The 13729-nt window shown below is 39.7% G+C and overlaps 1 protein-coding gene across 1 annotated transcript in view; it reads right to left on the reverse strand.

The window, feature by feature from the left end:
- Positions 1-4579: 4579 nt before the first annotated feature.
- Positions 4580-13729, reverse strand: part of LOC124555213 — a 37284-nt gene continuing 28134 nt past the window's right edge. The window contains exon 2 of the mRNA XM_047129063.1: positions 4580-5547. Within this exon, the coding sequence (XP_046985019.1) occupies positions 4805-5455 (651 nt within the window). The 5' untranslated portion in view covers positions 5456-5547 and the 3' untranslated portion in view covers positions 4580-4804. The remainder of the gene's footprint in view (positions 5548-13729) is intronic.

The following is a 13729-nucleotide window of genomic DNA, read 5'->3' on the forward strand; positions in this document are numbered from 1 at the left end:
TCTTTTGTATAGTTTATCACACCACTCATCATTGTCAGGAAATCTTTGAAAGAACCCTTGCAGGCACGTGCAGGATATGTTGATACAACATGAGCAACCGTCTGCTGTTCTGCACCACAGTCACAAGACGGTAATTAAGATTTGTTCCACTTGTACATAATGTCTCCATATCTTCCATGGCCCATTCGGATGTGGTTCACCATAGTTCAGATTACTTGAGTCTAGTCAAATCTATGGGGTTTCTCCCTTCAATGCAGGACAGTATCAGGAATTGTGCAGGACAGTTTTGTTGGCACCAGCATTTCCATTCATCGATGGCACTGAATTCCTTTTCAGTTAGAATGCTGGCTGTGATGAGAGTGGCACGTCTTGATCTTAATCTTTGTCTCTCCACAGGGACTACATCATTCAATACTGAAAGGTCGACATTATCAACAATCTTCTTGTAAACACATACTAGCACACACACTTCTGCCTGGCATCAGGAGGAATGTTACTCAAAATGGGTAACCAGTATGTGAAAGGAATCTTATTGACCCACTGCCAAAAAATATGGCTTTATTAAGTTATATGTCTATCTTTTTCACAAATGGACCATTAAGCCAGGCAGATACACAGTACTCTGCTGTTGAGTATTCCAATCTTTAAGTCACATGAATCTTGAGGGTGATGTTAAAGAGCAGTCACTGTGAGGCAAATATCTGAAGTTGAGAGGTAGAGGAAACAAGATAATCTCAAAGATCTCCTGGCTAAAATGAATTAGTCCCAAGACATGTATTCAATAAATCCGATTGCACAATATTATGTTTTTTGCAAAGTTACGATCAGCGGTTCTACTTACCTTCCACCCTCATGTCTTCTGCAGCTTTCAACCACAGTTTGCTCCATAGCTCATGGAGGTGATATGTTGTCATCCGTATCTCACAGTGGCCTGCTCTCATTCACAATATAAGCTTCTCTACATCCATAGTTGGTAATTAAGTACAAAACAAATCCAATAGCAAGCAATAACAGGTGCTCACTTGCAATGACTATGTCTGACCAAACACATTTCACTAGGATCCCTCTGTCAGCCGGCTTTTAATGGCCAACTTGGTCATAAGCAGTGCGCATGTGCCCAAGCTGCTACATGTCTTGGGATTAGTCGACCATGTGTGGCCTCCAACTAGTTGGAACAATATAGTTCCAGTGGAAGCTCAACCTAAACTGTTGATACTATGTGCTTGATGCTACTAAAGCAATGAAGTGTAGTATTACATGTCAACATTACCTTCATTCAATTGGAACAACAGACACTGGCTGTGAGCCTAAAGATTTAAATTTATGTACATTCTAACCAAAAGGGTATTTTGAACACATAAGAAAATTTTTCAGGTAATGCTGATATGTTCTGTTTCTACATGTTTCTCATGATTAATGTAATTAAGAAGAGAAGTAGAAACTGAGCTCTAACATGGAAATAACGTGTTTATGAACCCATATCTATATAACGTATTTTCTTCCTCTATTGATGAGGAATGTTGCTTTAAACTATGATCATACATTTTTTACACCTTTTATAGGATATCTGCTACAAGAGGATGGGGGGCAGGGGGTGATTTAGGGAAAACATGGAATATCTAAATGTTGATGGCTGGACAGGGATTTGACCCTCACTCATCCTGTACATGAGTTCAGTGCCTTGAGCACTGAGCCAACTCAACTGGTTTGTTACAGATAGTCAGAAAACAAGCTACAGAAATGACATGCTTTTACTGCGGTGCAATCCCTTGACTTAGATTTCTAATTTTTGCTTAACTTGTCTAAATGCTCTCTTTCAATCTGGCTGTGTGGCATGGATTTGTAGAGATTACTCAAATGTCTCTGCAAAATGGAAAATTGTGGTTGTGGTGGTACATTTTGCCAGTGTTCAAAGGAGCAGTCCGTAGATTTAGGAAAAGTCATAAGAGTTCTAATCTTGTTATAACGGATTTTTCAAGTGAATACAAAATATTTTAAAAGTATTTGAATCCTGGGAGCACACTGGCCATTCAATATGATTTTTTCTCCATACAGAAAGTCATCCGCTACAAAACTCCATGGACAACTCAGTATTGCTGTGCAACAGAAGGAAAGAGTCTAATTACACTTGTCCACATCAGAACATATGATTAAAGGATTTGTCCCCATACCTTTGAGATACCAGCCTACCATTTCCAATAATGCAGATGTATAAAGAGGACAGTAATTACATTGCCAAGTTTTTCTGTTGGCCTTACATGTCCTGAGTCACACACGCATGAATAACAGGAAGCAGATTAGTATATTCCAGTTTATTATGCTGTATTTGAAAGTATATACCCCTATGTAAAATATGTGTTGCGTCACTATCTTTCTAAACTGACATCCATAACAAGTAAAGCTAGAAGGCTGCCACCGTGTTTCGCTGCCAGAACCTGGAAAGGGGCTGAGATGAAGTGACGAAATTCTCCACTTTGGCACCAGAATAAACCAGTTACCACACATTTAGCCATGCCACCTGCTGTCGGGATTGGAACATTATCGATGCAGCATTGTACGATGGACAGGACACCACAGGGGTGACCGGGTTACACTGTGCTTGAGCCTGGCACTGTGCCGCTTCTGGAATCTATATGATCAACACAAAAGGGCCATGTTCAGCAGCCTCAAGTACCACATCCAAGATGTATGTCATGCCCATTGTCAACCTGATGATGGTCATTCAGTTTTAACTGTACTACCAGATGCTCCTTCAGCTAGCCACTGGTCTATAGGCCATGTCTATTCCTGATGCTGCCAGGAGCTGAACTGGTGCCTTCCAGCTGGAGGCCTACTGCAGTCTGATATCACCTGACACCAGGGTGCCTTCCTGTGTCCACAGCTTACCACTCACGCTCAGGTGCCAGCCGCACCCAACTTTTGCCCAGTTACCGCCCACCCTGTGTACATGCAGTCCGCTACCACAGACTTGTGTGTGCATGCTACTGAGCTGCATTCTACACTGAGGATCCTTGGTTTGCAGCTTTGTTTGGGTGCTTCCTGCACCAGGTACACCGCTAGTTGCTGGCTGGTCACTGTGTTTATGCCTAACGGCGTGGTCGACTTACACTGGAGTTTACTGCCACTGTGTGGTTGCGTTTGCAGGTCTACACTTGCTGAGGTGTTGAAATTGCTGCTTATGTGGCCACCTGTCCAGTTGGACTCTTCATGTTGGTGGTCGCCTACTGCTGCTGCATGCTGAACCAAGCACGCACCACTGCCCAGGGCCACCACATGCCACTGGGGTACATACTACATCAAGATGATGCCTACAGCTTCTGTAAAATAAACCTGTTGTTATTTTCACTGCCTGTATGATTCCATGGTGCCAATGGCCTTGCTGTGGTGGTAATACCAGTTCCCGCCTAAATCACTGAAGTTATGTGCTGTCAGTCTTGGCTAGCACTTGAATGGGTGACGACTGTCTTTGTCTACCAAGCGCTGTTGGCAAGTGGGGTGCACTCAGCTGTTGTGAGAACAACTGAGGACCTACTCAGAAGTAGCAGCTCTGGTCACGAAAACTGATAACAGCCAGGACAGCAGCATGCTGACCACATGCCCCTCCATACGTGCATCCAATGACACCAATCAGCTGAGGATGATACGGCTTTCTGTCGGTACCATTGGGCCTTCTGAGGCTTGTTCAGATGGAGTTTAGTTTTAGCATGATTCCACGGTGGCTGAGGAGCTGACGCTCTGTGCTCATTGTCCTGTCTACAAGCCTGCAACATCATTGTGACCTGCAATGGGGTCAACAACTGTCACTACATATTAGTGTGAAATAAAAGTATATCTTCTACCATGTGTGAGCCTCAATCTCATTCCTTAACTGTCTTAACTACTGTACTATTCTAGGTCACTTTGGTGGTAATACGATGCATACTAGCAATTTTTACACTGGCAGATTGCTCTTCTCTAACATCAGAAATTTTTTGGCCTGAGTGGCCCGTAAGATTAATATATTCCTCTTCTGTTACAACATATGGTTTATGATAAGATTAGAACATCAATAGAATCCAGAATCATTCAGAAAATACTCAGAGGTTGTAGAAGACATGTCTTTCATAACCAGTATGGGTTAATCGAGTTAATGTGTATGAGAGAAAAGTGTTAGAACTCATTGTAATATTCACTAGCACTCTCAAAATTCTAACCTACACTGAAAAGGAGCTAACTGTGGTTTTAAATTACACATTTTGGGTAATAAAACAAAAACCACCCCACACACAAAGATTCCTCAAAGTTTGAAGCCACATTGCAAAATATACTACAATCAAATATATAAATTATGTAGTTTTCTAGAGATCTTATTTTTCCTATAACTAAACCCTTCTAATGAGTAGCACTGGCTTATTTCTTGTCTTCCATTTGAAAAAAAGTTCAATTATAGACTTACCTCTGTAGTCCACCATTAATCTTCCTTCAGAACCATAAAATCTATTGTTACATTTACTTTCAGTTGACACGACAATCTAACAGTGTAGATAACCAAAACCACTGCTCACCCTTCTCACCAGAAAACAGTTATGCAATTATCAGGTTTCACATTCAATTCGCTAATTTAATTTGCAGTATAAAAATTTACAGAAAACACAATTAACTATATCTCACTCTGAACAAGAAACAGTCTTCATCATTTTGTTCTAGATGTAACCCACAGAAAATCCACCAGTTCTGTTTGTCACAAAAGACACAATACTGTATACGATGTCTATTAAACTTTAATGACATGGTGTGAACTCTAAGCACAGCCAATACAACCATCTCAATATGAATAATAAAATGAGTCTGTTGGCAAAGGCTCACACCTGACTCTGACCTCATCAGAATTAACATGCCTCATAAGGCCAAAACAGTTCCAAAACTGGTTCCCCTCACAGTCGTCATGATTTTCAGTCTTTAAATTGAAAGGAAAATAGTCAAAATCGTCAGTTGGCATTGCAAAACTTGGGTGTATAAAATCAGATTGTTCCCACATATCATTCTTTCCAGGATCTGACTGTACTACCGTACTTGCATACTGGTTGGAGTAATCAGTGTCCACAGACGGCTGTGCAGCATTTATAGCTCTCTTTGCTCTTGTTCTCTCTGCATTGCGTCTCCTAACTCTTTCTCTCTCTTCATCAGACAATCGCGATCGTCTAAGCTTTTGATATTCTGCATTTTTTGCACGCCACACAGCTTTTTCTTCATCAGATAATGAAGCCCTCTTTTCCCTGGCCCGTAAACAAGCCCGCTGCCTCATTTTTGCCCTGGAAGTTGGTGACATGTTCTCACGACGTATTTTAGCATACTGAGCATGTCTCTGGCGGTCAATGGTTGCCTGCTCTGCAGTTCGTGTTGCACGATAACGCCTCATCCGTTCTCTGTTTCTCTCTCTTTGTTCGTCACTAGTTTCCTTGGGTCTTTGTGACATCTTCAGGCTGCTTGTACACCTTTCATGACCACAGAGATATTGGTCGCTTTCAGTTGTCTACGGCACGGTATGTCGGATGTATGCAACTGCACCTGCAAGATGATACATATCACAAATCAATTCAGATAAACCCCAATTATAATTACTCTAATGATACTCTGCTCAAGATTATAGTTACTCATTTCTCCAAAAAGTATCAACCAATGAGTACTTTCTGGTAAATTCAATGCATAAACATGATTTTCAAAAAAGCTTTTCACATATTTTGGTACACAATACATTAAGGCTACTTTAAATTTCATGTAGGCACAGATCTGAGTCTAAGGAAAGTAGAAACGTCTATGGATGTTCAGTATTTCACAACCAATGCAGTGTCAATCACTTCATATCACACTGACAATGCATTAATCTTTGATAACTCCCCTAAAACATGCAATGAATAAACAAATTCTAGAAAATCAGGTGTGCTCAAATACATACAATAACAAAATCTTCTAACAGAGAAAGATAATTTGATGAAAGTGAGTGGGATGTACTACACATAAAACAATAGAAAAAGCACAAGATTTAATGTATACAAACATCTATCACAAAATAAAGTGAGCTGTACTACTTGATGGTGACGAAGTGCTAACCTGTTCAAGTCACTCTCCATGTAAAAAGATCATATTGAATGGTCTTCATAAAATACATTTATGACTCCAGACTCAATCCACATGTACTATGAAACCAACCAAAAAAATCATCCCATAAACATTCAAGAAGTTGGCTGTCATCATATGTATATGCATTTAAAGTTAATTCTTAAGTTGGTAGTATCAGGATGTGTGCATGCTGTGTGCACACAAAGGGGGAGCTGGTCACAGTTTGCATACAGTTGAAGACGCTTTTGGCCGTGGTCAGCTATCTTCAGGCTAATGCCTCGGGGTGTAGCAGTGGTGGAGAATCTAGTGCATCCTTGCGGGATATGTGACCTGAGGGATCCATCATCCTCATCACAAGGTAAGTGGTGTTGCCTGAGGCAGAGTGTCAATGTGGAGGCTGGCTGTGTGGACTTGCTCTTTCATCCTTCAACAGGAACTGAGCAGGCACACGGCAGGGGCAGAGGGGGTGGGGGTGTTTACTGGTTATCAGGAGCTTCAATGCTGGGTGTGTGATTATGTCCTTTAGGGAAATAGCATCCAGGGCTGGAAAGAAATCCAATGTGAACTCAGTATGGCTGCTGGGGGTACCTACAGCTATCGGGTGCGGAGGGTGCAGTCATGTGCAAGTTGTGGCTCACATCAGCATCAATGATATCTGTCACTTTGGTTCTGAGGCCATTCTCAGTTCGTATGGACATCTGGCAGAAGTGGTGAAGACTGCTGGCCTTGCTCGTGGTGTGCAAGCAGAGCTCACAATCTGAAGCATTGCTGCCAGAGTTGATCAGGGTCCTTTGCTTTGGCTCAACCAAAGGTCCTATTGTGACTGTCTTGGCTACATATTTTTGGACCTGAGTTATGGAGCAAAGAAATGTACAATTCCCCTAGACAGGTCAGGGGCGCACTACACAAAGGAAGCAGTTATTTGGGTAGCAGAGTATTTGTGGAGTGCATATGAGTTTTTTTTTAGGCTAGGCACTAGTTTGAGGCCCTCTGATGAATACTCGCCACTCAATACACAGAGAGCAAAATGAGATGGTGTACTAAGTAACGACACTTTGACTGTCAAAATTTTAACAGTGAATTATTGAAGTATTTGTAACAAAATTTCTGATTTTAGTGCCCCACAGGCAAGTTGTCATGCTCTAATTATTCTTGGAACTGAGAGGTGAATGAAACGTGAAGTAGAAGGCACCCGAATATTTAGCGAGGCAGGCAACATATATCGAAAGCACAAGTTAGATGCCGTAGGAGGGGAAGTGTTCACTGCAGTCAAAATAAGTAGTGTGTCTATAGCGTGATAAACTGAGTCTAACTATGATGTTATCTGGGCGTGCATAATACGTGTAGGTGAACTCAAGCTAATTATCGTGGATTTTTATTGGCCACCTGAGTCTATTGTGACAGTTTCAGAATCATTCAAAGGGCTTCTATGATCGGTAGCGTGGAAAAACCCAGAGCATGTAATATTAGTTGGAGGTGATTTTAACCTGCTGAGTATAGGCTGGGACATCTATAGATTCATTGCAGCTAGCATGGACACAGACAGTCTTGTGAAGTAGTTCTGAAAATGTTTTCAGAAAACTGTCTTGACCTGCTAGTTCCATAGTCCACACACAATGGAAATACTTCAGATCTTGTACCTACAAACAGACCTGACCTTATCGACAGTGTCACTACAGAGACAGTGATTAGTAATCATGATGTCACCACAGAAATGATGGTTGTTGTTGTTGTTGTTGTTGTTGTTGTCATCGTCGTCGACTTCTTCAGTCCAAAGACTAGTTTGATGCAGCTCTCCACGCTACTCTATCCTGTGCAAGCCTCCGAGTAACTACGGCAACCTACGTCCCTCTGAACCTGCTTACTGTATTCATCTCTTGGTCTCTCTCTATGATTTTTACCCTCCACACTTCCCTCCAATACTAAATTGGGGATCCCTTGATGCCTCAGAATGTGTCCTACCAATCCCTTGTTTTAGTCCTGTTGTACCACAAATTTCTCTTCTCACCAATTCTATTCAGTACTTCTTCATTAATTACACGATATACCCAACTAATCTTCAGCATTGTTCTGCAGCACCACATTTCAAAAGCTTGTATTCTCTTCTTGTCTAAACTGTGTTATCATCCCTGTTTCACTTCCATACATGGCTACACTCCATAGAAATACTTTCAGAAAGGACATCCTGATACTTAAATCTATACTCAATGTTAACATATTTCTCTTCTTCAGAAACACTTTTTTTAGCATTTATATCCTCCCTACTTCGACCATTATTAGTTATTTTTCTTCCCAAATAACAAAACTCATTTACTACTTTAAATCTCTCATTTCCTAATCCAATTCCCTCAGCATCACCTGATTTAATTTGACTGAATTCCATTATCCTTGTTTTGCTTTTGTTGGTGTTCATCTTGTATCCTCCTTTCAAGACACTGTACATTTTGTTCAACTGCTGTTCTAAGTCCTTTGCTGTATCTGACAGAATTACAATGTCATCGGCAAACCTCAAATTTTTTATTTTTTCTCCCTGGACTTTAAGTCCTACTCCAAATTTTTCTTCTGTTTCCTTTACTGCTTGCTCAATATACAGATTGAATAACATCGGGGATATGCTACAACCCTGTCTCACTCCTTTCGCGCCCCTCGACTCTATAACTGCCATCTGGTTTCTATACAAATCGTAAATAGCCTTTTGCTCCCTGTATTTCTCCCCTGCCACCTTTAGGATTTGAAAGAGAGTATTCCAGTCAGCTTTCTCTAAGTCTACAAATGCTATAAACGTAGGTTTGCTTTTTCTTAACCTACCTTCTAAGATAAGTTGTATGGTCAGTATTGCCTCATGTGTTCCCACATTTCTCCGGAATCCAAACTGATTGTCCCTGAGGTTGGCTTCTAGCAGTTTTTCGATTCTTCTGTACAGAATTTGTGTTAGGATTTTGCATCCATGACTAATTTAACTGATAGTTCAGTAGTTTTCACACCTGTCAGCACCTGCTTTATTTGGAATTGGGATTATTATATTCTTCTTGAAGTCTGAGGGTATTTTGCCTGTCTCATACATCTTACTCACCAGATGGAAGAGTTTTGTCATGGCTGGCTCTCGCAAGGCAACACTAGTTCAAACAGAATGTTGTCTACTCCCGGGGGCCTTGTTTCGACTTAAGTCTCTCAGTTCTTTGTCAAATTCTTCATGCAGTATCATACCTCCCTTTCCATTTTCCTATGCATCCTCTTCAATTTCCATAATATTGCCTTCAACTGCATCTTCACTGCATAGATCCTCTATATAGTCCTTCCACCTTTCTGTTTTACCTTCTTTGCTCGGGACTGGTTTTCCATCTTAGAAACGGTGGTTACTAAAGTTAATAAATCCATCAAGAATGTTAGGAGAGTATTTCTGCTGCGTAACATCCCACTTAGAAAGTGAGTGGTTACCACTTGGATGTAGAGGAATTATGGGCAAAATTTAAACTGGAATGAGATTTTCGCTCTGCAGCCGAGTGTGTTCTGATATGAAACTTCCTGGCAGATTAAAACTGAGTGCCAGACCGAGACTCTAACTCGGGACCTTTGCCCTTCGCAGGCAAGTGCTCTACCAACTGAGCTACCCAGGGTAGCTGGAACAATCTGTAGGATCCCTGTCTAAATACCACAAGGAAACGGAAGAGACAATTGGAGGAAGTAATATTTACATTAAAGTTAACACTAGGCATGTGTACATGTCCTATAAATTGACTCACTCCAAACCATTTTGATAAAAGAATCATTCAAATGATCTATGGAACATGTCGCAAGGGCAATCCCATCGTTTAGGTGTCACAATATTTCCACCAGCTCCAACCAAATTTCTGTATAATACAGAAAAGGACAGAAGATGATGGTTGCACATGAAAATAAAAATGCTACACATCCTTTCAAATAAAATGAAAACATGAAGAATAACCAGTACCTGTCTGGATGGTGCCCCAAAAATGCATACGATGTAGTTTTGCAATTAATTACATGACAGAATGGTATTTCAATTTATTTACATTAAAAACTGCATGCACATTTACCTGCATACACTGCAAGAAATGCATATGCAATTTCATACCAGAGGATTAAAATTCAGCAGTGCAACTCTACAGGATATGGAGAAAAACACTTTTTCCTAAAACATCCCTCACACCTTCCAGGTGATTCAACATTTCTCTTATCTTGTAAGGGAAATTGACGACACAATTCAAATAATTACTGGCTGCTTTGTGATAATGTGGCAACCATTCTGACGTTTGGCAAGAAGCCCATAGTGAATCAAACTCTTGTAGCTTATTGCGCTATTCATTGAGGGCCCATTTATCATTTCTTATCTTAACCCAGTGCTCCCCTCCCCCATCCTCCAAATTTCTCTCCACTCATTAAACTTCTTTAGACATCTAAATAAATTACATTTTGACCTTTCACTTGCATAACAGTGTTTTACTGTCATGGACCATTTACCTTTGATCACTTTAACAACATAAATATGAACTTATCACCATGGACATACTTTTTGTACAACAAGGCTTTAACCTAAGTAATGCTAACGTATTTCAAAGAAAAACTCTTTCCAGCCAACTGAGTAACAGTAATCACCACACAGAACAGCAATAGTGGCAATCAATATTTTATATTCCACAACCAATGAGAGTGATACGCTCAGACTGCATAACATGCAAAACCCATGCTCTGGAGATGAAAGTGTACCATACACAGTTTGCATTTTTCACATATGATCCATATATATAAAGATTATATACCATACATACAACTAACTGTGGCTATCAGTGCAATGCTAAAAAGTTATCTATATAACATTTTCAACAAGAAAAACAAAAGATTATACCAAAAAATTTTTAAGGTAGTTACAGTGACTTTTCATAGTACATCCTCTCCAATTAAAAGATTAGGGTTTAATATCCTGTCTAAACATGCTATTAGAAATGGTGAACAAGCTTGAATTGGCCTACTTTTCAGGGAAACCTACATCAGGATCACAAGAAAGGGATTTAAGTTTAACTCCTCCCAACAAGTACAAGTCCTGACTCCAAACAACTGTACCACCTAACTGGCGTAAAAAAACAAACAACTTTGAATGTTTCTCTCTGTTATATTATATGGTCATGTCAATGAATTATGCTGATGTCTCAAAGAAAAAAAAAAAAAAAAAAACCACACTCTAAACTTTTGAGATACATTTGTAGCATGAAAGAGTGCAGAGATGCTACAAATGATGACCCCATAATATCACAGCAGTTTCAAAAAGTACTTTGACACACAATTGGACAACACTACTGGTCATTAAAACTGTAACACCATGAAGATGGAATGCAAATGATTAACATTTCAGTGTGTTACACTACCACATTATGTCAGACATACACTATACTCTATGAATGTTAAGATTTATATGAATATTTTCTCACATATCGAAAATGACTGATTCCCGTCCAGGATCGATTCATAGCAAAGAGGTTGTAACATTAGGTAAGGATAAACAAGGGGAAAGTATCTCTGTGGTTAGGGGGCACAAAGGCACCAAAGGAAAAGATGGTTGGCTCCATGAGAGAACACGCGAAGCAATCACAGAGACAGTCAAATACAAGTTACTGAACAGTTACATGGTGTCAGGATGAAAATAACATGGTGTAAGAAAAATGATGAAATTGCTTCACATAAATGATATAATTGTGTCTGCAGTATAAGAAGAAGACAAAGTGGGCTCCACAGTACATAGCAAGTGGTTGCACTGGTATAAACAGTTGAAATATGGTCCTAGATGGGTGCAATGTAAAAGCCATATATGGAAAGAGGCTGCACAGACTGTGTAAATGTTGACATCCAACTTGGCACATAATCTTACAACCTACAGGCAAAATACCAATTAGTATCATAAATGCACGGATGAGTATGTGGTTTGAATGTAGAAATACACTTGTATTATTTCAAGTGCACGTGTAGGATGTGATTGACCAAGTTCATATTGCCTCAAACTGGTTTCCTTCCCCAATTCATAAACTTTGGGATTTAGTGTCATTGTATGGGAAAAATATTTAAGACTAATTGTCAAACGTCTGAAGAAATTCTATTGTTCACTACATATGAGAAGTTTTTAAGCAAGCTCAAACAACACAGATGATTAAGTTTTTACTACTTTAACTTATGAGTCAAAAGTATAATTTCATTTTTTGGATAGTCTCATAATTTGAGAAAATATTATGAATAAGTCAGTTAATGATTCTGAAATTGCAGTTTCTTAAGTACTTCTGTGACTTAACTTAATGTGCCATTCCTGTGTGAATTTACCAGCACTGTCACCGAGTGATTAACAAACGATTAATGAATCACAGTAGCACACATTACTGTGAGGAAGTAGTTTCAATAATGAATTTCATTACTGCTCTATATATATATATATATATATATATATATATATATATATATATATATATATATATAAATTGTAGTGAAAGTTGCACTTAATGAACATATGGTTAATGTAAGTGCATGTCCAAACTGGTCTGGCAACCACTTATAAAACCGCTGTAACTTACATGAATGAAGCTTTATTGCCCCTTTTAAACACTACTCTTGCACTTTTCTATACCCTGACATGTACTCAGCTTCTAAATTACTATTATAAATAACATAGCAACAGTAGTGGGAACTGTGTTGAGCAATTATGAAATTGGGTAACTATCTACACTTAGGTAATACTTTCACAGTCAACATTTCTTTAATCTTAATGATATTAGCAAGTTTATTTTTCAGTAAATTCAACACATCTGATTTTACTGATGTATTACCTTGTGACCAGATGTTTTCTACAGCAAAATATTTCTGAATTCACGCAAGTATTACAAACGCAACCACATAAAGTGGTTAGGAGTAATATCAAATACATATAAGGAAATATTACACAGGATTTTTCTCATTAACAAACCACATTTGAGTGTAGCTCGTGTACAAGAAGACTTTATTATGCCTCGTGTATTTAGGGGAAATGTCTAACAGTATGTGTTGGCATTTGATATTGGCAGGACTGTGGCCCACCTCCATCGTTCCGCAATACTGCAGCTTGCACTGTTCAGGAGTAGATGGGTGTAAGAGGGCCATATCCAACATCGTGCATGATCTCAATGGCCTCGTGTGGCTAGCAACTGAGAGGACAGACATATTGTTCAATTTGTCACACAGGACCATACAGTCCCATCAGGTACCATGAGTCTGGTATTAACACAGACAGTGTGATGACATCTGAAACACCATGAACTGTCATCATGACGTGTTGCAGCTTCCCTTGCTGCATTCGCAGAGAGGTATGCTGACAGTGGTGCATCCAATGAAACTACTATGAACAGGAGTCACACCAAATCCTTGACGTTTCTGTGATGAGATGTACAAAGACTGTGCCACGCTGACCTCCTGCGATACAGAGGACATTTTGACTCTTGCCATGGCTAGCACGTTCTCCAGATCTCTCATTACTCATAAAGACCAATCACGGGTTACCTAAAGACTGATATGCCACCATGCATGAGCCACTATGGCTGATGACCTGTGGACTGTAGTTGAAGCAGCATCATGGAGTGACATACCTGTACCTGTC

This window comes from Schistocerca americana, chromosome X, assembly GCF_021461395.2.
Source record: "Schistocerca americana isolate TAMUIC-IGC-003095 chromosome X, iqSchAmer2.1, whole genome shotgun sequence".
Taxonomy (NCBI): Eukaryota; Metazoa; Arthropoda; class Insecta; order Orthoptera; family Acrididae; genus Schistocerca; species Schistocerca americana.